This window comes from Neocloeon triangulifer, unplaced genomic scaffold (genome assembly GCF_031216515.1).
Source record: "Neocloeon triangulifer isolate White Clay Creek 2 clone unplaced genomic scaffold, ASM3121651v1 ptg000001l, whole genome shotgun sequence".
Lineage (NCBI taxonomy): Eukaryota > Metazoa > Arthropoda > Insecta > Ephemeroptera > Baetidae > Neocloeon > Neocloeon triangulifer.
Genome location: NW_026775544.1, coordinates 10,770,786 through 10,797,033, shown reverse-complemented (window position 1 = coordinate 10,797,033; position 26,248 = coordinate 10,770,786). Strand labels below are relative to the sequence as shown.

The 26,248-nt window shown below is 37.5% G+C and overlaps 3 protein-coding genes across 3 annotated transcripts; 2 read left to right on the top strand and 1 right to left on the bottom strand.

Annotated features, from left to right (window-relative positions):
- Window positions 1-363: 363 nt before the first annotated feature.
- Window positions 364-2,148, bottom strand: LOC132195544 (NADH dehydrogenase [ubiquinone] flavoprotein 2, mitochondrial). Its single transcript, XM_059617618.1, has 3 exons — window positions 1,990-2,148; window positions 1,130-1,487; window positions 364-803 (listed from the first exon to the last, which is right to left on the bottom strand). Exons 2-3 carry the CDS (start codon window positions 1,480-1,482, stop codon window positions 425-427), a joined length of 732 nt encoding a protein of 243 aa, XP_059473601.1. The 5' UTR covers window positions 1,483-1,487; window positions 1,990-2,148; the 3' UTR covers window positions 364-424.
- LOC132195535 (run domain Beclin-1-interacting and cysteine-rich domain-containing protein) lies at window positions 2,065-6,438 on the top strand. Its single transcript, XM_059617607.1, has 10 exons — window positions 2,065-2,376; window positions 2,529-2,707; window positions 2,903-3,086; window positions 3,331-4,092; window positions 4,342-4,515; window positions 4,576-4,744; window positions 4,807-5,012; window positions 5,070-5,212; window positions 5,436-5,955; window positions 6,046-6,438. Exons 1-10 carry the CDS (start codon window positions 2,197-2,199, stop codon window positions 6,268-6,270), a joined length of 2,742 nt encoding a protein of 913 aa, XP_059473590.1. The 5' UTR covers window positions 2,065-2,196; the 3' UTR covers window positions 6,271-6,438.
- A 2,752-nt stretch (window positions 6,439-9,190) lies between these two features.
- On the top strand, window positions 9,191-11,777 carry LOC132205425 (regucalcin-like). Its single transcript, XM_059634469.1, has 4 exons — window positions 9,191-9,323; window positions 10,005-10,384; window positions 11,080-11,292; window positions 11,351-11,777. Exons 1-4 carry the CDS (start codon window positions 9,256-9,258, stop codon window positions 11,719-11,721), a joined length of 1,032 nt encoding a protein of 343 aa, XP_059490452.1. The 5' UTR covers window positions 9,191-9,255; the 3' UTR covers window positions 11,722-11,777.
- Window positions 11,778-26,248: the final 14,471 nt, after the last annotated feature.

Sequence of the window (26,248 nt, the reverse complement as noted above, 5' to 3'; positions counted from 1 at the left end):
CTGTGCGAGTAGGCTGACGTAAGCTTTCCCAATAAGTGCTTACAATTAGCATGAGAGACTCGCGCAGGTTGACGAATTAGTCCAATAAAGATTAACTTCAAAATTCACTTCTGTTAATAATGAGAGATTAAAAACAGTATGGGAGGAATTTATAACAGCAGCCATTCTCTACGGATAAATTAGTTGATTTTTTTAATTAATTTTCCTTCATTTAATTTCAGAAACGATTTTTGTAGAAATTTTAAAATTTATACTTTTTAATTTAACTCGAATCCAGAAATAAATTAATAATTCATTTTTATTTCAGAATATAAACTTTTGCAAATTTGCTTGCTTTGAGATGCAAATTAAACTCTTCTATTTTTTTTACATTTAGTTTTTTTTAAATTTATTTATTTACATTCAAACAACTAGCAACAATTTCCTAAAGACCAGCTTGGACGCCAAATCCTGGGCCTTTGGGCTCCTCCTTGAGGGAGGTCAGGTTTCCCAAAGGCTCGGCTGCGAATCTGCCGTTCCTGGGCCCCGGCTTGGGCTGCTCGCCCTTTTTGAGTTTTTCCAGGATCTCCTCGGTGTCCTTGACTGTGAGATCCTCATAGTAGTTGTCGTTGACCTGGATCATGGGGGCGTTCACGCAAGCGCCGAGGCATTCGACCTCCGAAAGGCTGAACATCTTGTCCGGGGTGGTTTCGCCCACTTCGATGTTCAGCTTGCTCTTGATGCAATCGAGAATCTCGGTCGAGTTTCGCAGCCAGCATGGAGTGGTTGTGCACACCTGGACGTGGTATTTGCCAATGGGCTTCCTAATAATTTAAAAGAAAAAAATTTGGTAAATTTTTTATTAAAAATGCAGTTTTTTCTTAAAATTACATCCAAAGGTTGATCTAATTTAAAATCAGATTAAATTATTGAAAGAGTAGAAAATTTACGGCATTAATTTTATTGGATTTTTTTCAACTTTAAGTTGGGATCTCAATTGAGAAACTGTATTTAATTTAGCAAATTTAATTGAATAAGTTTAAAATTAATAATATTCCTTTAAAATAACAAAAAAAATTTTGCATATGATAATTCATGTAAAAATTAATTTAATTCTTTAAAAAATTATTATTTTATAAAAAAAATTTACCTAATGAACATGGTGTAGAAGGTGGCGACCTCGTAGACCCTCATGCGGGGCAGTTTCAGCAACTCGGCCACGTGGTGCATGCCCGAAATGGGCAGCCAGCCTCCGTTTTGCCTCTGGGCCAGGTCGAGCAAGGGGATCATGGCGCCCCTGGTGTGACCCTCAGGGTAAATGGCCATGATGGCCTCTGCCCTCTTCTTGTTTTCCGCGTTGAACTCAAAGGGAATGTCAGGGTTGTCCTCAGGAGAGTCTCGATGCACGAAAAGGCTGTCTGACCTCTGCACTGCCGAGGTCTGGATGGCCCTGGCGCCGCGCCAGACACCCTGGCTCAAGGTACGTCCCAAATTCGTCAACATTTTAGCTGAAAATTGAAATATTATTCAAGTTAATTAAAAAAATCATCATCGATATTAAAGTTCCTATATATATTATTATAAAATATAAAAAAAATATAAAAATCTAAAAGTTTTTGCGCGAGGGAAATTGAAAGAAAGTTATGTAATAAATAATGAAGATATAACTAAAAACAAAATAAGTTTTATGTTTGCTAAAAAAAGCAAAGTTAAAGGAATGCTGGAAGTTTTTCTACCCGATTTAGATATAAATAGTGAATTTAATTCATAAAAGTTGCAGCCAAGAAGATAATTGAATTAAATTCAAGCTATCAAAAGAAAATTTATTGGGTTCAGTCTCAACAGCCATAGTTTACAGAAAAGTACGGACCTCTGTAAGAAAAAACTGAATTGCAAAGAAATTTCAAGTCATTTTGGTAGAACTTATGCATAATTCAATCTACGGTTCATTAAGGATGGCAAAAATGCCTTTGAAATTAAGGAAAAAGCCTAAATTTGCCGAAAATTCACCTGAAATGTGAGGTGTTTTCGTCGGCTGTGCGGTCAGTGGCCACGCCCCCTTCTGCAGCAGCTGTTTCGCCAAAAAATGACGCACGGTCGTGTCGGTGTCGGTCCGTCTGCTGACTGCTGACCAAATATTGGCTTTGACACTTCTCGTCCCCGCATTCTGCGGCCGAAATTTATAGAGTCCGATGTGAACGGACGAGAGCGCCGAAAATGAGCGCCGACGAGCAGGACGAGGCGTGTCGGCAGCTTCTGCAGACCCTGAAGGGCACCGCCGAGGGCCTCCTCGCGGGTCACTCAACCAACGTGTGGAGTGTTTACGGCGGCCTGCAGCGGTTGCACTCGGCCGTGCTCAAGATCCTGCAGCACGGCCTCAGGATTCACGACCCGCATGTATTCAATTCTTATTTTGATTGCAAAGCTAGAGAGAGTGGGGATGAATTATGAAATTTTTATTATGCTAAAAGAAAAAGGAAACGTGATCTGCGCTTTCCAATTGAACGCTCTGGCAAAAGGAAACCTGACACTTCTTGTGACGTTCACAGGGCATTCCAGACCCGTGGGCCTTCGTCGAAGCTCTGCAGTGGCTGCAGCCGTCGCTGGCCTCCTCACCACCTTTCCGGCCGTCCCTGCTAAAAACTGCAATGACTTCCTGTGCTGACGACGATTCATCAAAAAATGAATCACGCAGAAACGAGCAGTACTCGGAGTGGCTTTTCAAAAGGTATAAATTTTGCCCTAATTTTTGTCTACAATTTTCGCAATATCAATGCTTTTTTTATTTATTTTATTTTTTATCTCCAGTGCATGTGATTCGAGCACACAGTGAGTCTTGCGCTTTGTTTCTATTTTTATATTGTATTAAATTATAGATTGTGCAATTTATTGACCTGCTTATTTTTATATTGTATGTACGCAGCTTGGAGTCACACAGTTTGTCAGCCAAGTTGTCTTGGCTGCTCTCAGACCGGAGTCACTTGGAATCTTGCTACGAACCTTTTGCTTATTTGCGCAGACCGAAGCATTCAGAGGCCGCCCTGATTTGTCTCAGGGCTGTTGAGCAAGGACAGCCGTCCCTGTTGAATGATTTGGACCCCAGACTGGTAAATTTAAATTTTAAAATCAGAATGAACTTTGGATTCGGTGAACATTTGCCTGAAATAAAATTTAATTTTGGAACAGATTTAAAATTTTAAATAAATAAGAAATAAAAATTTTTGTAAGCTAGGATTTAGGTTCTCATTCTTATGAAATTATAATATTTTTACTAATTTGATATTCATTTTTACTCTTCAATTTAGTTAATATTTAAAAAATACATACTAAAATTTTGATTTTTTTTTTTAGTACCTGAGTCAACTGAGCACAAAACAGTTTGTCCGATCGCACCGGCGTTGCTCGTCTTTCCCTGACAACGTGCGCCCCTTCATGAGACTGACCCGGAGGTCAACCACGCTGCCGCACCTCAAGTTGCTGCCCACAACCAAGCTGACCCTCGAGCGGCAATGGAGCAGCGAGCCGAGTCTCTTCAACACGCCCAAACCAAAAACCCGAGACCGAAGTTCGACGACGTCAGACGTCAATCGGAAAAAGAAATTCAACGTCGAGGCCGCGCTGCAGGAGTTGAAACTCGTGTGCCAGGCCAAGGAACGGCGGCACTCTAGTCCGAGGAAGGAGACTCTCAGGAGACCCACAAACCTCAGTTTGAGCACCACAATCCAGGAGGACACGCCCAAGTCTGTGGAAAAGACGGCCAGCGTGGACGTCCTCGTCGAACCCTGCACCGAGGCCCTCAGTCAAGAAATCCCAATTTCGCCCCCTGCCAATTCTGCAGAGGAGGGTTCTCTGTCACCTTCGAAATTGGCAACGCCCGGCAGCTCCTTGTCCATGTCCCCGCAGTTCATGTCTCCGTTTGTGGTGACGGCCTTTGGTTCGATGGACCGGAAGCCGTCGGATGTGACCGGCTTTTTGGCCTCGGCAGGGAAGTTTTCAGACCCTGCGGAAGAACTTGGCAGGGAAAACGCGCACTTCAGTGTTTCGGAGGCGATGATTGCTGCCATAGAAAGAGCCAAGTGCGAGAGAAATGAGAAAAATGCCAAAAGGAAACTTGTAAGTTACTGTGAAAGCACATCAAAGCTATTTTTTTATTATATTATAATTTGCATGGATAAATCGTAGAATATCTTTGATCAATCTTTAAAACTAATTAAAAAACAATCAAGAAATATTTTTTGTTGTCTTTTTTTCCCTTCAATCTATGCGACTAAAATTAATGAAAATTTCTCTAACCCAAAATTGGCAATGATATTTTTATTTTCATCTTAAAATTTACATTTGAAATTTTAACTGCATTCACAGAGGAAGGAGTCAATCACTGATGACACCTTGAATAGTGAGGAAGAGGACGACGTGGAAATTGCCAGGCTGCAGGAAAAAATACGAGCCCGCCGCAGGGAAAAGGAATTGAGAGAAAAGAGACTTATCTCGCGCACAAGAAGGGTCACCAGAGCCAGGAAGCAACTAAATACCAATGTGAGATTTTACTGTGCAAAACCTTCTCTTTTAATGTAATTTTTATAAACTCTTACTTAGCCCTTGACTAGTGATGGACGCACAGACACGCCGAACACTGATCAGTCGAGTGTCACTCCGCCATCCTCTCCCTCCTCCGACAGCGAAGAAGATAATTCTCAAGACCACTTGATTGATTCTGATCAGCCAGGAGCGCCTTGTGACAATCTGGCAAGAGTCGGAGTGTCTGGTAATGAAACAAAAAATTAATATTTTCAGGAAAAGTCAAGTTTTTTATTTCTTTTTGTACAGGTCTATCAATGTCGCTTGCTTCCCTCTACTCTGAATCGGAACTGGCGTCGAGGCAGCCCAACTGTATCCTGGAGGAAAGTGTCCAGTCGCACAAAAGCACAGCCGAAGGAGTGGCGTTTGCGTTGCTGAGTCAGTTCAAAGGAAAAGTCATTCCCAACGAATCGGAACTGCAGTGGCTGGTTTCGGAAAAAGAAGTGCCTCAAAAGGTTGGATTTTAGAAAGGAAAAAATCACTTCAGTTTTCTTATTTTAATTCAAATCTAGCTGCTGCCTCTGCCCTCGAGTTGGCCCGTCAGTCCTGACGATGCTGAAGACGAGGACATGACTCGGGCGACACAACTGAGAGGAAATTTTCAGTGGGCACCGCCAAGAGCTCAGATCATTTTCACTCCACACCCCTCTCCAAAGTAAGGATTTGTAATAATTTAATAGTGAGAAAAGGAAAATGTGGATTTGTAATTAATTTGAGAAATCAGAAAAGTGGATTTTTTACAAATTCTTTTCTCTTAAATTGGAATCCACTGCGGAGCATTAATTTAATTCAATAGTTATAATCGTTTTTTTCTATTCATTAATAGTTTTAAACTGACATATTCAGCATAATTTAATTTTTTACTGAATTGATTTCAGCAAAAAGATTCTTCTGGGCAAGCAGAATTACATGTGTGCCGGTTGCGGCATGAAAGTGGAGCCGCAGTACGCGAACAAAATGCGCTACTGCGAATATTTGGGCCGCTTCTTCTGCACAGGGTGTCACGGCAACCAGCTGGCCATGATCCCAGGACGCATAATCACCAAGTGGGACTTCTCCAGGTTCCCTGTCTCTGCGTTTTCCTATCGGCTGCTCGACCAAATGCAGAATGACGCCCTCTTCAGACTGGAAGACTTGAATCCGAACTTGTTCCGCAAGTTCCGGCAGCTGGCCAAGTGCAAACTGGTGCGGGTGCAGCTGGCCGAGCTCTCCAGTTTCATTTCACACTGCCGGTTCGCCTCCATCGAGCGGACAAAACTCTCCAGGGAGCCTAGTCACCTGCCCAAAGACCCTGATCTGTACTCCATGGTGGACCTTTGCCAAGTCAAGACCGGAGAACTTGTGACCCGACTGCAGCACTTGGTCAATCTGTGCCAGGAGCATGTCGCAAATTGCTCGGTAATTTGAACCATAAAAATTTGAATTTCATTTGATTCAATTTTTACATAGTCAAATCTCAATCAAATGGATTAATTTTTTAAATTGCAGTTGTGTCCGGCGAGAGGCTTCATCTGTGAAATTTGCAGGAATAGTGAGATTTTGTATCCGTGGGACGTGGCCAAGGTGGTCAGGTGCAGACACTGCGGCTGCTGTTTGCACGCCAAGTGTTGGCACAACAGACACAGCCCGCCCACCAGCGCAGCTTCGCCCCAAGACTGTCCTCGGTGTTTCCGAATAAGAGAACGCGAGCAACAAAAATTATTAGAAGCGTAGCAGCCCATTCCAAAAATATTTAATTACCATTTATTTTTTAATGTCTTCACATTTACCCATTCCATTGTGTCTAGTTTTATGATAGTTGCTGTGTGAAACTATTTAATTGATCCTCAATTGAAAATATAAACCTAAATAAATTAATAAAAATAAAGAAATAATATAAACATTTTGGTTTGAGTTAAAGTTACCAGAAATTTCTTGGGAATTTTAGGCAGTAGAAAATTAATTATAAATTTTGAAAGAACTTTGATTTTAAAGAATAGAACCACCTCAAAAAAAAATCATGAACTAAAACTTAAGTTTGTAATAGCCCATGAGGATCATTTTGATAACCAGAAAATTGGGGGTCACTGCGTAAATTTTAATGAAATTTTTCTTCGCTTGTGTAAAATTTTCACCAAAATTATTTAATCGCATTTTAGTCGACAGAATTTTAAAAATATGTGGCCTTTTCTGCTTTTTTCGCTATATTTCAGTCTAATTAAGCATTCAAATCAAAATTGAAGAATTTAATCAAAAAAATGAAAGCAGAGTCTGTCTACTTTTAACTTAAAATGAGCACTTGTGTTTTGTGGCCAAGAAACAATGGGAATTTGGAATGGTTAAAGGTGGTGCGCGGGTTGAATGGGTCCATTGTCGGGTCCGCTTGATTTAGCTGAGGCGAAATCGAATTTGCCTCTCTCACAATTAGCATGTGAGGGAGGCGTTCAGTCAGTCAATCATAATGTTATCCAGCTGACCCTGGTGCATTTGAATTGTAAATTCCCATTACCAGAGGCATTAGCGCCCCAATTCATTTCATTAGGCCCTGCGGGGATTATCTTTGCGCGCGCCGTGATATTGGCCTGCGCAGGCCTTTTCACGCATTATTTTGCATTTGAATATTTCATTTGTTGCGTTACAATTTAATAACCGGGGATTAGTTTCAACCGAATCGTTTTATTAAAGAGGAAAAACTAATTGAAACACATTTTTACTTTATTGCTGCATTATTTTGCTGTGTTTGCAAGAAGCAGGCAGACCTGCTTATGGCGGTTCTGTTTTTTGTATTTATCGTTGTTTTCAACAAAGTTGCAGATGAAATATTTAGCTGACATGCGGCGGCAGCGCAGTTGTTTTAAATTAAGCAAAGTGCTTGTTTGCTTGATGGCTGCGCTTATTCTTTTTCTCGCCGCGTGTGCCTCTTTTCTCACGACGAGTGCTTGCCATTTTTGGGGATGAGACGCGCGAGGCCCCGCCATGGAAATGAAGGTGTCGTGGATTAATGGCTGGCAATTCTTCTTGAACGCGCGCGCGACGAGAACAAATAAACGATTTTCGCGTGAAAAAGCGAAACGGCGAAGCGCAACAACCCATTCGTCACACACAAATTTTTCTTGTTTCGAGGAAATCGCCACCAGACTTGAGCAAAAGATTCTCTTTAGTCTTTTTTTATGCAGGCAAAGCTGTTTTTTTTTTTTTTTTTTTTTTTTTTAAGAAAATGAGTTCAAATGCACATTATATTTTTGTACTTTTTGTTCAATCCAATTAATCACGCAGTATAATTATTATAACTCACTTTAAAACAAAAAATTTAATAGGAAAATTCTAAAAAGGAAAATAAAAACGATAATTTAATTGTATTATTCTTAAAATGTATTATTCTCCTGTTAAGTCGTACACATGTTGTGTTTAATAAAATTTTCTAATCTAATAATTTAATTGTTCATTTTTTTTCCTTTTTATTTAATTTAGAGTCTAGAATCTTTTTTTATTGTACAAAAGAATAGTTTTTAGTGTCTCAAAATATTTTCAAAAATTTCAGAATAAAACAACTGACACAGATTCCACTCTTCAATGCTTTCCCTTTCAACAGCTTTTTTCAATTTAAAATCGTGAAATAATAGAAGAATTATTAACAAAAGGAATTATATCAATTTGAAAACTTACAAGTAAGAATTAAAATTCTTCTCTTTCAGTTTGATGAATTTTCGCGAAATTTCTTTTCAGTGCTCCACTTGGCGCCGTAATTATTAAACCATCAATTTGTGTGCAAAAAGGGGTTAATCTACGACCGGGGTAGAAGAGGCAGCTCTTCTTGAGAGGAAATTAATTAGGGGTAGGAATAAAAGGCCGCTCTCTCTCTTTTCTCACGATACATTATTCTTTGATATTGGGTAATGAGCCTGTTAACAATGCGGCGACCGCGTATAATGAATAACATCCCCTAATATTTCCTCCGCAGCGTGCGCACCCTCGCTCTATCGTCCATATCGCATTCAAATTCAAACACACCGCACTTTGTGAAGAGTGCCCAAGCAAAGAGGGATGAATTTTAAATTCATCTGCGGCTGCCGTAAATTTTTAATCCCACTCAATAGATGCATTTAATAACGTGGAAATCAATATAAATAATAAAGATAAAAATAAGTAAATTTAAGAAATTATGTAAATTGTATTAAAAATTTTTATGAACACAAAAATTGATATTAAAAATAAATGATAAATACATATTAAGTTTATAGTTAATGTTCATTGAACTTATCACTGCTAAAATGCATAAAATTTATCCATTAAATGTAATTTTTAATTTATTATTTCTTTTTTATTCACTCAGCTTGGTTTTCATAAATCAAGGCTGTGAGTTTTCCGAGCGTTCCTTTAAGAAATATCAACGGGGTGATTTTTGGCGACGCAGCACGTGCTGAAAGGGTTCGGACGTGCCGCGTGACCTGTTGAGTATTTGGCTAGCCGCAGAACGACGGCCTGGTTTACCCTTGGAGATAATTTTGCGATGCGAATTTTCCTCTCGCAGACCAAAGTGTTTCTAGTTATTTCAATGTGGCAGGCGAGATTTTCACAACAGCACGATCGATAAAAAGCATAGCTAGTCGGAACCGTTAACTGATGCAAGTCCACTTTTTATCAGCGAGAGTGAGCGAATGAGCCTTGAGATTATATAAAAGAGCAGGACGCGAGTTTCGCCGTTAGTTGGTCGCAGAGATGAGAACGGCGAACGTTTTGGTGTTGCTCGCAGTGGTGCTCACCTGCGCCTCCGCCACGGTCATTAGGTGCGTTCAACTTATATAACTTTTATTAAATATTTTTCTTCGGAATCGCAAAAAAATCATGAAAATAAGCTTGCTTTGCATCAGAGCTCAAGGTAATATTTTGCAATTAAATTCAACTTTTGAACTGGAGAATTTTTATTCTAATTTATTAAAACAGTAAAATATGACTAAAATGATTTAAAATAATTTCCACTCTAAATCAAATAATCAACTTTCTGATTGACGTGATCAAAAAATGCAGAACCAAGCCTTTTAACAAGAAGTAGTGAAAGCAGTTTCGCCTTAAGCAAATTATAATCTCCAATCTCCACACAAATATTCACCAATATTAAAAAGTACTACCGTGATATTTTACAAACTTGGAACAAATTTTTACTACAAGATCTGAAACCGTCAAAATGTGTTATTTGCACAATTTAAACCAATTGAAGTTTTTCTTGAAATTTAACCAGTATAGGTTGAAATTTCCAACGCAAAATATGTATCACTGAATATAAGGAATATTTTTCTGACCAAAAACAAATGAGATAATCCATATAAAAAACAATTAACCTTCAATTAATTCTGGCAACTTTGGGCCAATGAAAAATAAAAATTTTTAATTATTTAAAAATTTATGGCCACCTGAAATTTAGCTCATGCCATCCAAATTTTCATTAATTCTAAACCTGTCAAATGCAGTCGAGGCGGCCGTAAAATTTTCGGAGGTCGCGCGGTGACTGTGGAGGCGGTGACCTCGCCGGCGGTGCACGCCGAGGGTCCTCACTGGCAGGCGCCCTTCCTCTTCTACGTCGACATCAGCAGCAACTCTCTTCAGCGGCTGGACACGACCTCGGGCAACGTCACCAAGTGGACAATTCCTCCTGGAGACGCGGCGGTCACGCTGGCGGTGCCCTTGGAAGGCGCCCCGGGCAGAATTTTGGTCACCAGAGGACTCGAGCTGGTCGAGTTTGACACCGAGAGTGGACAGGTGGTGGCCAGCTTTGGATTCGCTGACCAAGGCAAACCCGGAAATCGTTTCAACGACGGAAAAGCTGACCCTGCAGGACGACTATGGGCAGGTTAATATTCAAAATTTTCAAATCATTTTGATTTCATACCATCAGAGCCGCAATAATATTCACTTAACTTTAAAATTTGAAAAATTAAACACTCAATAAGGTATTTTTTATTTGTGACGTTTTCTAGCCTGATTTTAAATTTTTGAAGCCAATTTTTTTATTTCTTTTTAATTTCCCTTAATAATTCTTTCAAATTAGTAACTAATATTTTATCGACATCCTATTCAATCCCCTTCACATACTTTCAACTTTATATCTGAATAGTTTTCCTTGCCGCAGGAAATAATATTTAATTGAATAAATTAAAAATATAAATATCAAGGAAAGCACTTAAAACATAAGGTTTTAAAAGAAGAAAAAATTGTTAGATTTGAGTAATTTTTAATATGCATAATTTTTTCCAATCATGTTCCAAAATATTTTATTAAAAATTATGAAATAAAATTCCAAGATTTGTATTTAAGTATTAGGAGATTATTGTGTCAGCCTTCCCAGCTTAATTTCCCCCACCTATAATTTCATTCAATCGCAAAGTACGTTTAATTTTATTTTTCTGAGCATACTTCATTTTTTGTTCATATTTACCTGCAGATAATAAAAATTACACAATATGAACTTGTGTTATCATTTTAGAGGTGATTATCGAAATAAATAAGAAATTTATTGAAATTTTATAACAAAAATTTTCTATCAAGGAACAATGGGTCCTGAAGACCCTGGCGTAGGAGTCACACCTGGCCAGGGCGCCCTGTACCTTTTGGAACAAGATGGTCCTTCAGCCAAAGTTTCACCGGTGGACATCAGCAATGGATTGGCTTGGAATTCCGCAAAATCCACCATGTACTACGTGGACACTGGCACCGGACGCGTGGACGCTTTCGACTTCAACGTAACGACCGCTGCTATTGGCAAGTTTAAAATATTTAAAAACGAAATTAATTGAAACTTTTAAATTGGAAAGAGCAGAAAATCGGAGGACGGTGATCGATTTTGGGGCCCAAAACGTGTCCTGCACTCCGGACGGAATGGCCATCGACGCCGAAGACTTGCTCTGGGTCGCCTGTTGGAGTGGGTGGAAGGTGCTCAGGGTGGACCCTTCCCAGGGTCAGGTGGTCAGCGAGGTGTCTCTGCCCGTGCAGTATACAACCTCTGTTGCGTGGGGCGGGGACAACCTGGACGACCTCTACGTGTCCACTTCAAAAAGAGATCTGACCCCTGAGCAGCAGCAGCAGCAACCTGACGCAGGAAGCGTTTTCAGGGTTTCGGGGCTCGGAGTGACTGGTTTGCCTGGACAATCAGTTTCGCGGTCCAATTTGGTTGCTAAGAGAAATATTTAATAATCAAATTGATCACTCTACACGTTTTAGTAATGCAGTTTTTTTTTTTTACAAAAGCTCTCTAAATATGCCTCAAATATATGTCGACCCCCAATTTTCCGGCAGCTAAAATGATCCGAAATGGTCCTTTTGGTTTATACTAAAACAGCTTTAAATATAATGATTTTGCAATCCTGAGTTGTTGCAATCCTTTTCACTGATGCTATATTTCAACAAATTAAATTAATTTACTCGCTTCTGCGGGAAAATGAATAAAAAAGTGAATTGTCTTATTTTCCATGTTGGAAAACAACCAAAAGGGAAAGCGTCCGTGCGCCCCATGTGCTTTTTATTTGCAAGGATCATCACCGCGAGGGCAGTAAATTTTAGTGTTTCGGTCGCTGACAAATCTTAAAAATAAATAAGCGCCGCGTCTTCTTCTCTGGGAGGGCGAGGTGCATAAACACGCCAAATCGAGTGGAGCCTCGTAAAAAGTTGTTTCACCCTCTCGGACTGTCGTGCGGGGGAGGGGGCGAGGGTTGCGCCGCGTCATTTGCCGCTACCGCTCCCTCGGGTCGAGCGTCTCGAGAAATGACCACAAACATAGTCGCGCACCCAAATTGTTCGCCACCTAAAGGGACCTGACGATAAACAGGCAGGGAATTCCATTTCGCTTGCCCCCGCACCTTTGCTGACGACACGCAACTTTCCGCCCAAAAATGAAATCCTCATCTTTGTATGGGAAGATTTTTTGTATAAAAGAACGGCTTAAAAATATCAAATACATAGGTAATTTTATTACGATAGCCTTCACTGGTAATTTTATTTCTTATCTTTTATTGTATTTTTTAACACTTTTTTGTCACATCTTATTTAATTAAGAACAATAGAAGCCGTTTTTTGGCAATTATTGGCAATTTAACAAACCACATTGTTGTAGAGACTTGATTTGACTATGTCAATAAGGAGTCCTTTATATTGAATGAACCCATCACTTATATTTTGATTCAATATTGTAAATTTTTTGAAATAATTATAAATTTCCAACGAACTTTCGATTTTTCTTTTTAAATGCAACTGAAATCAATTTCATCAAAATGAATAGCAATCAAAATTAAATTACTAGCAATCTTTGAATTTCCAAAGTTGTACTTTGTTTTGTACCCTTTTGTGTCAAAGTTGTGCGGAAGCAGGAACGCGGACAATAAGAAAAACAATAAAAGAAAATCTTATCAAAAGTTGTCGGCGGCGAGTTTGCAGTTTGCAGCAAACTCTCCGTCATCCAATTTCGTCAGAACGAGACACCTGTCAAGAGCACAGAGCGTCGACCGCCACAGGTCACGCGCAAAACCCAGTGAATACATAAATTTCTGTTGAATTGTTCCTTACAAATCGAAAGAGTGGCGGCGCAGTTGGTTTTGTTTAATAATTGGATCAAGAAGGGCGGTGCTAATTGAATCTCTCGGAGCTTGTTTATTCTGAAAACGGCGCGTAATCCCTCAGGAGGGCGGCGTGTGTGAAATTATTTTTGCGGTTTCGCGCTCGGCAAACTCGCGCAAAGTTTCGCCAAAGATTTGCTCCGAGAGCAATCCAAACAAGCTGCGCGGCGCCGACTTTGTTTAATTAAATCAGGCGCGCTGCATTTATCGGCCTCGCGGGACTCGAAATAAAAATTTAAACACAAAAAATTCGAAAGGCGATTTGCGGCGCAATTTGGATGGCCCTCGTTGCAAAGTCAAACAGCGCCCATTTTCCGTCCGAGCAAACTTTGCACTTTTAAATATTTATCCTCTCTCGCTCAACTTTTATGATGCGCGGCCTTGTTTTATTCCACTTTCGAGTGCGGCCAGCGCAACTTTGTAAATAACATCGCATTATACGAAAGCGTGGGGATCAATATCCGCAACCACTTCATTCTGCAATGAGAACAAAAATTAGCAATGATTAAGGAAAAATCAGACTTGATCCAATTTGAAATGTCTTAAATAATTTAGATTAAATTGAAAGTAATTGTAATACAGAACGAAACTATGCGACAGAAAATAAAAATAATTATTTATTTATAATTTTTTTCTCTTTACCACTTCAATTATCACAAGAAAAAACCTTCAAAATTTTGCCAATCATTATTATTTATATTCTTCACAAATAAAGTGTAAAAAAAATAAGGTGAAAAAAAATCATTATCACCAAAGAGAAAAGATGATTATTTTTATGTATCAATGCATTCAATTCCTAAAGTTGCAAATCAGTCGCCCTTCATCTGCAATAGTCGTTTTGCTTTCAACGAGATCATGTTTACAATTGGAATTTTTTAAAGTTCTCAAAGTAATTTATTTCTTTGAAATATCAAATTGATAATAATCAAATTTCAAAACAAAAACAAACTTTTATTTTATAATTAGATGTTTTTCTTGAATTTTATATTTCATTAAAGAACATTTTTAAACATTATATTTATTTATCAACAATGATGTCATTATTTTTTAATTTTATTTTGATAATTTTAAGACAAATGGTATTATTAAAATTTTTAATAACAATTAATTAAACTGTAGAATAATAAAAATAAATTATGTAATATAATAATATTGTAGTATGTATTGAAACTGTACAATTATGATATGAAGTTTTGTTTCGATTTGAATGAGAAGAAAACTCTGCGGGAAAAGTGAGAATTTGGAAATAAAATGGATTGTGCTGGTGAAGCGGAAATGCGGAAGTGTTTGTTGAGGCGCGCTCGTAATTGATGGGCCTTTTTGCGAGGGTCTTTGGTGCCGGATTTAATTTGCGTGCTGCTGCATATCTGCACGGGCCACAAAGCCACGTGTAATTAACCTGCGTCGGATGGAAACATTGATCTTGGCGCGCACCTGCTTCTTATTCCGGCCTCCCTAGCCGCTCCTCCAGCAGATCAGCGATGTCATGCAATTCTAATTTCTCGCCACTTCAAAAGAAGCAAATTCAAATCTGCAGGCGACGAATTCAATATATTGCGTCTTCTGAATTTTTATTCGAAATTCCGAAGCCAGCCGACGCACCACTCAAAATAATATGCTCACAATTTCTGAATTTTTATCATAATTTGTCACCGCTTTTCTTTTATTCATTTGTTGCAATTTTAATTGTGTAGATTTAAAAGCAGATAGAATGAGATGAAAATTTATAATGTCAAATGTAATGTAAAAATTAAAATGCAATATAGGTGCATTTAGGTGAATGAATAACTTATTAAAAAAAATACAAAAAATGAATAGTTTTATTCATGTGAAGGACTATGATTTTGAAACAAAATAAAGTTTTCCTTGCAAATTTATAGATAAAAATCGTTCTATTAAGAAAATATTTCTAATTACTGAAAGGACAAAACATTGCGTACTAAACGGCGAAGGTTAATTTAAGTAAGACTCACTCCATATAAAACTTACAAAGGTGATACTTTGCTCATCAAACGCTTAAAATTCTGCCTACTATCATCTATTTACTTAAAGCCTAAAAAATGACCAGTTTGTGATTTTTGTCATGAAAAATAAAATTATCAAAATTTGCTTATACTTAATAAATTTTACGTTTACCCAACCGTTACAATGCGTTACAATAATATGAATGCTGAAAAAATTTCGTACTATTGAACTTACGGCAAATGAAAAACATGGATTCCTGATAAATAACAGAAAATCCAATTTCGATCAATTAAAAATAATCTTCCCGCAAAAAAACTTTCCTGTCACAAAATCTATGAAATATTTAACATATTTAATCGATAAAATATAAAAATGGAAGATCAAATTAATTATGCGCAAGTATAATTACAGAAGTTGGGCAACTTTGGCATTATATTAATAAGAAAGGGATTTCGGAAGAAAGGGCGTTGCGAGCGAGCGAGCGAGCGAGGCAGTTTGATATTATTATTATTAAAAGTAGGTGGCTTACGGCGGCCGACGAGTAATTACATCGCCGGGCTGCCAAGTTTGGGTCTGAACGAACGAACGGACGCTTTTATGAGTGTTTGACCGAGCAAAGCCCAGCGCATACACACGGCCCATGTTTGCTCAGCAAGAGTTACATTTGCAGGGGCCTATGCTCGGCTGCAGCATAACAGCCTCCAGTTATCCAACTTTGATTATTGCTGCGTGCGTTGGCCGCCGCCGCCAGATTCGGACCGACTTTTCCGGCCCGTTTGTTCGGCCGGGAATTTTATTGTGCCGCTCTTAATTGCTCCGACTCGAGAGCTTTTTCATCACAGTCACCCCTTCACAAATTTTCAACATCAAAGATCAATTGAGAGTGAAGTGGGAAAGCCACTTTTCACAAGCATATCTTTCACTCGAAGCAATTTGTCGCTGCAGAATTATTCCAACTTAGTCGGAATAAACGAGGCCAATTTTAATTAAATTAAAAAAGGAGATTATTTTAATAATATCTGATTTCAATTTTTTACTGAATAAAATGTAACAATATCAGTCTTCACAAAACCCCTCTGGAAAGAAGATAAATAAAATATTCAGTTAAAAAATTAAGAGAATTTTGAATTTAATAAGGGCTGCTACTTTCCGACCCTTTTCGCCTTCATTATAGGTCGCAGGCCTTCCTTTTCTTGGAACTTTCCAACTTCAATCTCCATCGCCTGGACTTCCTCGTCCATTTGCCAGTGGACTTGCGGCCTCGACTCCTCCAGGGTCAGGCGACCCATGCGCTCAGCCAAGTCGTCCATCATCTTGGCCCAATTTTCACGACGATCGAAATTCTCCATTAGCGTTTAAAATTTTCGCCAACAATGCCAAGTGAATTCGGAAAGTTCCCAATTGTTTCACCAATTTCATTTTTAAATGCAGAAAAAATGTTATTACAATAGAAACACACTTTTATATTTGGCCCACTACTGTTAAAAAAGATCAACAAGGAATCATTAGCAACCAACTTTTGAATTCAAATTTGATTTTTATCACCCTTTCATTTTCATTTTTTTTTTTGCAAGTCAAGAATTTTTTACTTAAATCAAATTCGTCTAGGAAATTAATTGACAAGTTTGTGTAGTTTCATCATAAATTTGGAGAAAATGTTCTCAAAATTAATTTCTCGCTGCAGTATTTTTTTTCTAAATTTTAATATTTTTAATTCATATAATTGAAATCCATTGGGCGATCTCTTTTTTTAATTGTCTATCCCTTTTAGGAATGGCACCTCTTGTAATAGAATTTAATTGCAAATGAATCTACAACAAGGCAATATCTGTTCGTAACAAGATTCATCATTCAAATTATTCAAATATTCAAAGATTACAATTGATTTCAATGAAAAATCCAATGAAAACTTCAAGAATTTTAGAAAAAGAAAATTACACATAAATAATCTGCGAATGCTTTGCGGATGAAATAAAAATTTGACAACTTTGAAAGAAAAAAACTGCTTTATCACATAAATATATTGAATTATTTCAATGTTTATGATTCAGTATTTTGAATTTGTTACACAATTATAATTAAATTAGTTGAAGCTTGCAAATATTTTTGTTGTTTCGCGGCATTGTCATTTTGCGTGCCCATTTTTAGCGGCATATAATTACGGGGGTGGTTCACGCACGAGCTGCTGGTTGTGTGTCTGTGAGCGCGCAAGGGGTTGCGGCGCCACTTCAAAGGAAATACACATTCGCGTTTACGTGCCGCACCTTACGCGGCCTGTCTGAAATACGAAATACGTCGGCGCGCGAATTAAAAATTCCCAGCGCCGAGAAGAGCGCAGCTAGCGTGTGCAGACAACACAGAAGATATAATGGGCACCTGCGCGTCGCCGCTACTTCTCTCGCAACTTTGTAATCTCGTTGCGTGAAAACTCGATTTTGTTTGATTTCTGCTCAAAGTTTGGGCGACGCGTGCCAGCCGACGAGAATGGCAATTTGCGCCGGACGCGAAATATGGAAGCTTCGAACCGCAATGCGTGGTCCTGAATCAAGATTATGTGCTCTGGTCGATTGCGGGGAGAAATAAAATCAAGACATTCGAGACAACCAGGACGAGAAACTCTCCCGTGGGAGATGTGATAAAAAAACAAAAGCGATAGAAAAATAACAATAAATTCAAATTTCATCTTTTGTGTGACAATTTCTATTCTCATTTATTCGAGGTGGAAACATTAAAAAAAACTCATTTTTTGAAAAATGACTACTACCGTGTAATTTATAAATAAATAAAAACAAAGTAATTAACAACTCAATTAATTAAGCTTTATAAGCTAAGCAAAAGTTATTTAAATTGTAAAAAAAAATTAAATTTAAAATAATAAGTATATAAATAAATTAAATTAAAATTAAAAAATATATAAGTACTATTTGCAAAATTTGCATAAACATGCGTTAAAATTAACGTATTATTATCTTTATAAAATTTTATTAATTGCAAGCATTTTAGGAAAAAAGTAAATCACTCATAACATATGAAAAAATGATTTTGAAGAAAAAAAAATGATTTGTTAAATTTACGAGTTTTTGTGAAAAAAAAATTACATTCAACTTTTTGGAGCGTATAAACTGTTGTCCAATCCAGCTTTTCTAATATCCAAAGAGTGAAAAAATGGGTCAAAATTCCAAACCTTGATCTGTTTGCAACTCAGCATTGTTGGATACTGTCAAAAATCCACATTGTTGTGAATTTAAATTACTACTCATTCTTGGTATTTTGAAGAAAACTTTCAAGTGCGAATCGCAAAGAAATGTCACAGAACGTCTTTCAAACATCGTCCTCAATTTCCGGCACCACTCACTCTACGTAAGCACAGTCATTTTCTCATTTTAACTATTCTTACTTTTTAAATTTTGAAAAAATTGATTCCTTTTGCATTGTGATTATTCCTCAGATGCCAGCCACCGTTTTACTTTGGCGGCACCAATGCTGCCTCACAATCGTGAGTGTCTAATTTTTAAATCTTTTCACACAATCTCCGGGAAGTTTTATTGTACTTTTGTAAATCTTAACTTTTCTTCAGAGGAACCGCCAACCTCGCTGGCCAAGCTTCAAGACCGGCATTTTTTAATCTACCGTAAGAATTTGAGAAACAATTTAACCAAAAATTTAATTAATTTCTGACTTACATTGTAATCGGCGCAGACAACTTGCTCCTTCATCGTCAGGTCCGACCCATTTCGAAATCGAAACATCAAATAATTCTGGTGAAGCCACTTCAAAACTTGCCGAGGCTTCGAAGCAACTGGCCAAGAAAAAGTGGGAGGCCATTTCCCAAGGCAAGAACACGGATTGCCTTTTCTTGGTTGGCCCTGATCAAGATTCCGCAGTGGTGAAAAAAAATATATTCATCTAAAAAATATTTATTTTATAAAATATAAATTTATAAGGTTGTTTGCGCCTCAAAAGTGGATCTGACGGTCAGCAGCCCTTTTTTTGAAGCCTTGCTGACCGGTCCTTACCAAGAAAAAGGGGCCGCCTACATCAAGGTGGAGAACGTTTCTCCCAAGATCTTCGTCTTGATCATGGAGTATTTTTTTTTTTAATAATTATTTTATTGCAAGGACATTCATCTTTTGTATAGATTTGCGCATACCTTCCAAATGACCGAATCGTCTCTGGAGAACTTGGAGGAATGCATCGAGTTTGCACAAGTGGCCGACATGCTTCTGATTGAGACTCTGCGCGAGCCATCCAAGACGCTCATTCGACAGCACTTGGACGTCCGAAGCGTTTGGACCACCCTGGACAAACTCGCGCCAATAAGAATGCTCACTTCGGCCTGCGACGAGGTATCTTTTTATAGAAATATTTATTAATGAATTCAAAATAGTGAACAAATTGAAAATTTTTGCACTTTTTCAAAGCAGCGGTTCACCGAACGTTCATTTCCCATCAAATTAATCTCAATCTATAAAATTCGACTAAATTTGACTAAACATAATTTGAAACTTAATTCTATTCCTCCCAGATTAAAATGAATCAATTAGATAAGGGCTTCAATTCTTCTATTGCTAATGATAATACAATTTTTTTTTAATATTTTTGTAAGATTCTGACAACCAAGACTGAGATGTGTCTGCAAGAGCCCAGCTTTCTGGACATCAGTAAAGAGAGTCTGGAATACTTTCTCAGTCTTGAGTCCCTCAACATCCCCTCAGAACTCACTCTCGTCAAAGCGTGCATCAAATTGGCCGAAGCAAACTCTGGAGTGAATCGGTATGATTATTTAAGCCGCTCAAAATTTGATAAATTTCCAATTCTTTTGCAAAAAGATCGATCATGGACGCGGCCCTTCCTCTCCTCCGCCTGTTCACACTTGAAGTCGACCAAATTCAGCTGCTCTCCGATTACTTTACTGAAGAGGAGAAGAACATAATTGGAAAGTTCATTGTGTTCAAGCAGGTGTCCGAGGAGCCCCGCAGACTGAATTTCACCCAAACCCGGAGGAAGATTCCATTTGGCGACCGAATCCAGAGACCTCCTTTGGCTCCTTTTGGCTCAGTCGTGGCGGCCAGACAAAGCCTTTTTTAAGTGTAAATTTTGCTGCATTTTGAATAGAAACTGAAGTTTTTTAACTTGAAGTTAAACAACAACAAAATACGACTTTTTTATATAGGAAATATTGATAATTTAATAAAATTCTCGTGTTTTTACTTATAAATATTGTCAATACATTGACTAAATAGGCACATAGATTACATAGACTTTTTCCGAAATAATGTCTATAAGGATAAAAGTTTATTTGAATTACAAAAAGCAGAGTGAAAATTTCAATAACAATTATTTAAGTTATTTCAGGTCGTTTTTATTTGCGATGAATTTGCAATCTCTAAACTAAATAAATCATTAAATTGGAAACTTTTTGAAAACAGATCTTTTAATTTAATTCTAACATTTCACTAAAGAAAAAAAAACAAACAGAAAAACAAAAAACAATGATCAGGCCAAAAGTTAAACAATGCCCTGATGTAATGAATCCAGCAGAGGCTCCACCTTCAATCTTGATCCGTTTGCAAATTTGCATTGTTGGAATTGAATCGTTTTGACTGTTAAAATTCGCATTGCTGCGATTCAAAATAAAAGCTCATTCTTGGCGTTTTGAAGAAAACTGACGATTGCGAATCAAGTTTAGAAGAAAAAATGTGGCAGTTCCAGTTCTACAACCAAAGTTTTGCACCACCGACCAATGTTTCCAGCACCTTGTAAGAAGTCGTTTTTATCAAATATTACTTTTTTTAGAAAGATTTTGAAAAAAATTATTCTCTATGTGTTTTGAACTTTGATATTTTCTCAGAGTTTCTTCTTTGGTGGCACAATTGCTGCAAATTTATATCAGAAAAAACACAAGTTGTGCATAATTTGCCCAAAGTTTTATCAGCGTGCTCCACATCTGGCCGTGCATTTGCATAAAAGTGCGTTCTCCTCCTCCGCACGTCTGTTGCTTGCACTTAAGGACCGAGTTAAGCAAGCCATTCGTGAGAAGACCCACTTTAGAAGAAACACCTGGCCTTGCCTCTGTGCAGCGTGCAAGGTGCGAAACTCTTTTTGTATCGTTTAATTGAGTCATTTATCCGTTCGAGCCGCGTCGAATCTCTCGTTTTCCGTTTCTGCGAATCCCGAGGGTGCGACGGACGGTTATGATTGTCATCAGGAAAACGTCAAGTTTACCTGTCGCAATTTTGCATGGCTGGCTGCGGCCCGAGCATTTTTCTTTCTCTCCGCTCCCTTTTTTTGTGTGAAGCTGCGGCGGACGTGTGTGGCAAAAAGAGAAAGGAGAAGAAAAAACCATCTTTTCCCAGCCCAGCGGAAAAATAGAGAGAACGCGGAGAGAGAGAAATAGTCTCATTTATTTCCAAAGATGCATTTGCGGCTGTAAAATTTTACGCGCGGCCTGCGTAATTGACCATTAATCCGGCCCTGCTGCTGCCGCTGCTGCAAAGGTAATTCACGCCCCCGTGCAAAATGCAACCAACACATGTACGACTCGCACGTGCTTTCAGCTTTTATTAATGCAGCGAAAAGTAGAGTGCATCGCTTCAGAAAACAGCAGACAATTTTTGTTTCGAATGTAGATTTAGTGGAATGAGTATTGTTAAATTTCTTATAAATGATATTAACAAGCTCTAGATGGATATGTCAGTTTTTTTGCAACTAAAAATAGCATAAAATTTGAGTCAATAATGTGATAATTCATATCCAAAAAAATCCTTTTTTTGTTATTGTTAATTAAAAAACAGTTAGTTTCTTTGACTGGAAATAATGAGATGAAATTTATTTCTTACATAAACAAGATATTAAGAAGTTGACACTCGAGGAAATGATCATGGAAATGAAGCTTTAAAATAAAAAATCTTCAAAATATTATTAAAAATGATCCTATTTACTGCTTTGCACAAAAAATTCTATCTCTCGCTCCTGTTCAAATTTATTGTGGCCAAGTGAATGTTGGCCCTCTTGATACATCCCATATTCTTGGCGCAATCAATGAGAGCACTGAATTAATTATTGCACTACTCTCAGCAGATTATTATTGTGCTCCATTATGCTGATCCGACTTGAACGCAAGCCGATAATAGAAAACTTTTCGGCAACGAACTGACAGGCCTTCATGGTCGATGATCATTTTAATGGCTCATCAGACCTCGCCTTGCCGACTCGCAAATTATAATTGACGCTCGCAGACACACACCGACGGCTGTTTGCGTTCGCCCTCTAATTGATGCCCGCGCGCCGTCTATTTGTGCCGATGCGAGGAGCAGAGTAAACACTCCATCAACTTTGCCTTTGTTGCTTTTGCGATTAGCATACAAAAAATGATATTCATAGTTTTAAACCAATAGAAATCAATCAAAAGTATTTCATAAATTTTTAAAGTATTTATCGTTGATTATAATTTAATGGTTTTTAATATTTTCATTTTTTTAAACATTCTTAACCATTTTAATTAATATTTAATTTTCTTTTTTAATCAGTTAAAATTTTTCATTACATTCTCTGTATTTTTATTTTGTCGTCAATCTTTTTAATTTGTTATTTTTTTAAAATTTGTATTTATCATATGTGCAAATTTTATACAAATCTACAAACATACATTTCTTCCGCTGCTCCAAAAAAGGGTGCAAATTCATTTTAATTATTGATATTCTCTTATTAAATACCTCTCTATTTAACGGATTACAAAATACAGAAACTTTCCATATCTTGGAAATGAAGCGATCGGGCTATTCCTCGTTGCAGAAAATTGTTTTTATTCTAATATTAGTCAGTGAGCAGCGCGTTTGCTCATCAAATAGGGTCGCAGACCGTGACCGAAACTGGTAGAGCCATTTGTTTTTGAATAAAAACAATTTTCTGCAACGAGGAAAAGCCCGATCGCTTCATTTCCATGATCATCTCCTCGAGTGTCAACTTCTTCAAACAAATTTCCATATCTTGCTAATTAATTATTTTCCTTTTTGAACAAACAATGATCTAATCGGATCTAATCATCTTAAATCATTTTTTAACAATTTTTACTTAGCGATTTTTTTCTATTTTAGAAATTCAGTTTATTTTGCTTCAGCTATTAAATTTTAAATTAATCCATCGCGAAATTTTTGATTGACGCATAAAATCGCAGCGATTAACCCTTTGAATCCCCGGGGAGGGAGAGAGAGCGGAAGCAACGCTTTCTCGCTCAAGAGTGCACAAATTAAACACAGCGTGTGTGGGGGTGTTTGGCACGCAATTTCGGTGTCACACCCAGCAGCGTGTGAGTTTTGTGTGTCCGACGCGTAATGTAAGCAATAAATGGGCACAATGAGCAAGGACCACCTGTTAGGGGTTAATTATTTGCATGTGCCTGCCGGGGTCGTTCTCCACCCCCTCCCCCACTCGTCTCGTAATGAAGATTTAATAACGCGCGGCCCGAGAGGCCTTTTGTTCTGCCAGACTTGAGCATTAATTTGGCCCCACGTTCATGGAGAGCGAGCGCGGCTGGCCCGAGGCTGCTTGCCTTCTTGGCCCAAGAAAAACGACCGCGGCAGATCAACAGTAACGATCTTTCGTCTATTTGCATTCGCTTGTTTGTCTTGCCTTCAAGCACAGCAAAACTTGTGACAAAGAGGAAAGAAAGAAAGTGAAGAGATTTATTTATGTTTGCATGCGGCGAGTTGCTCTTGCGCAAAATTACTCACAGTCATTTTTTGATAAAAAAAATGTAACAAAAATTAGCAAAGTATGTTTTTAATTTAATAGCAGATCAAATATTTTTTTTTTACAAATTTTCAAAATCTATGTGGTTCATTTTTGAATAATTATTCTTTGTATTCATTTTTTGTAATATATTATCAAAAAGTTCTTGTAAAGTCTTTTAATTTAATGATTAACGTAAAGGTTTAAAACATAATTGCGAATTCAATTTTTTTATTTCATACTAATTTAACTTGTGTTATGAGTTATGTCTTGTAAAAATTCGCCTTTTACTAACATTAAATTATTTTTAGGTTGAATTCAACAAAGCAAGAAATTCATTGTTTGATAATTATTAAAAATTGATGATTTTCTATATAAATTCATTTAAAAAAAATACAATGATGGACGCTAAATTTTTAAATAATCATCCTTGTTTGCGGATTAAAGTTTCAGGCAAAACAATCTGCCTCGCTTTCACTTGTTAATCAAGGGCGGCAGGTGAGAGGCGCAGCTCCGAGTATTTTTCCCTTTTTCTCCCTTTTTCTGCATTTAGGGGTGGAAATGTTTGCGCGTATAATTAGCGGCGTCCATCTGACAGATGAATATTCATGCGGCCAGACAGTTTTATGCTCTAATTAGCCGGCCGGTTGCATTTCGCGCTCACACAGGCCCAGTCCATTAAAGCCACGAAATAAAACAGCGCCTCACCTGATCCGTCCGTCTGTCGCTGGCGCCGCTCGTCAAACGCCACACACACATTTATGCAAATATCGACAACTGCATATGCATTACGTTTTGCGCCAGAGTGCGTCCAACTGATGGACATTTGCATTTATATACCAATTCCAAAACGAGATCCCTTGATCTTTGGCTCTAAAGTGTTCAGGGATCAAATTGTAAAAAAAAATGCAATTTCTTAACAATTTTAATTTAATTGTGCTAAATAGGATAATGATTTTATTTTTGTTTACACTCATACATGGTTATTTTTAGATGAATAAGACCAACGCGAATCGTTTTGGCATGACCAAAATTCTGTAGTTCACAATTAAATTGATAATTTAGAGTGTTACGGGTTTTATTTAATAAAATTTTAATGATTTTATAAATAATTTTAATTTTTTAACCTTGTTCCTTGTGCTTTTAGAAGGTATGTATGGTTTAGATAGCCCAAATTTTAATTTGTTTCTTCAAAAGGATTTGAATTAAAAATTGACTTTTGTCAAAAAACAAAAAAAAAATAGCAATTTTACTCACATTTCAATTCAACAATAAAAGAGTCAAAATAGATTTCATCTCATTTTAATTCAATATTATTTTTATATTAATTGTAGTATGGATTTTACAAGTTTCCCAATGCTCATGAATTTATTTCTATTCGTTTCTCGTTAGTGCAAACTGAAAATGCAAGGCGGCCTTTGATCGACAAGACCGTGGGTTGGATTGTGCGAGAGTCGATTGGAAGTGAAAGAAGGAAAATCCATCGCGGTCTCGTCTCTGGTCGTCGTGCAGAATTGGAGAGGAAATAAATAAATAAAAAAAAAAACGGCGACGTCGCTCTCCGACAAATACAAATTGCGGCCGGCCGTTTTATGTTTGTTTGGAGTCAATAACGAGAGAGACGAGCCAGTCCCTCGAGTATTCAAAATCCACTTGATCCATGCAACTGCGCGCGCGAATGTAACTCTCTCGTAAAAGGGCTTGATTGCTGCGGCACGTTCGCACCTTCGCAAAGATCAATCGCGGGCGCATCTGCTGCGCCGACTTCACCCAAGAACTGACCCCAAAGTGAATTAACTGTTCGACCAATTTGCGGTCCGTTTCACTTGCAGCCAGCAGGGGATTACGAGAGGGATCCGCCGCAATATTCTTAGTCAATTCATATCGGCTTTATGGAGGAAGAAGAAGTTGATCTCTGTTTAATTTAAATATAAATTCAATCGTTTCATATCTTTTCCAATTTTATTTACTTTCCTTCAAAGTTGCAGAAATTTAAAAAAAAAGAAAACTGATGAAAAATTATATTTATTTCCAAAAATAAAGACGACTTTTAATTGAAAAATCCCACAGTAAGTAGCTCTTTTAGCAAAAAAATTCTTAAGAAATAAAATAAAAAATAAAATGTAATCAGCAATTATTTTAATTTTATTTTTCTTCTAAAAATCACGGTGATTCCGATTTTTCAATTATGATAGCAAAGGCGCATGAAATTAAAATTGTTTGATTTTCATACGTATACGTTCTTTTTAATGGACCATTTCCAAACGTTAACTGCAGAAGAATTTAAAATTATGCAAATAAAGTGCGTACAAAATTAAATCAACAGTCCAGAAATTTAAAATAAAGCCTTGAATTGTTCCAATTAACTTTATTTTAGTATCACACATTATTATAATTGAACTAATTTAATTAAT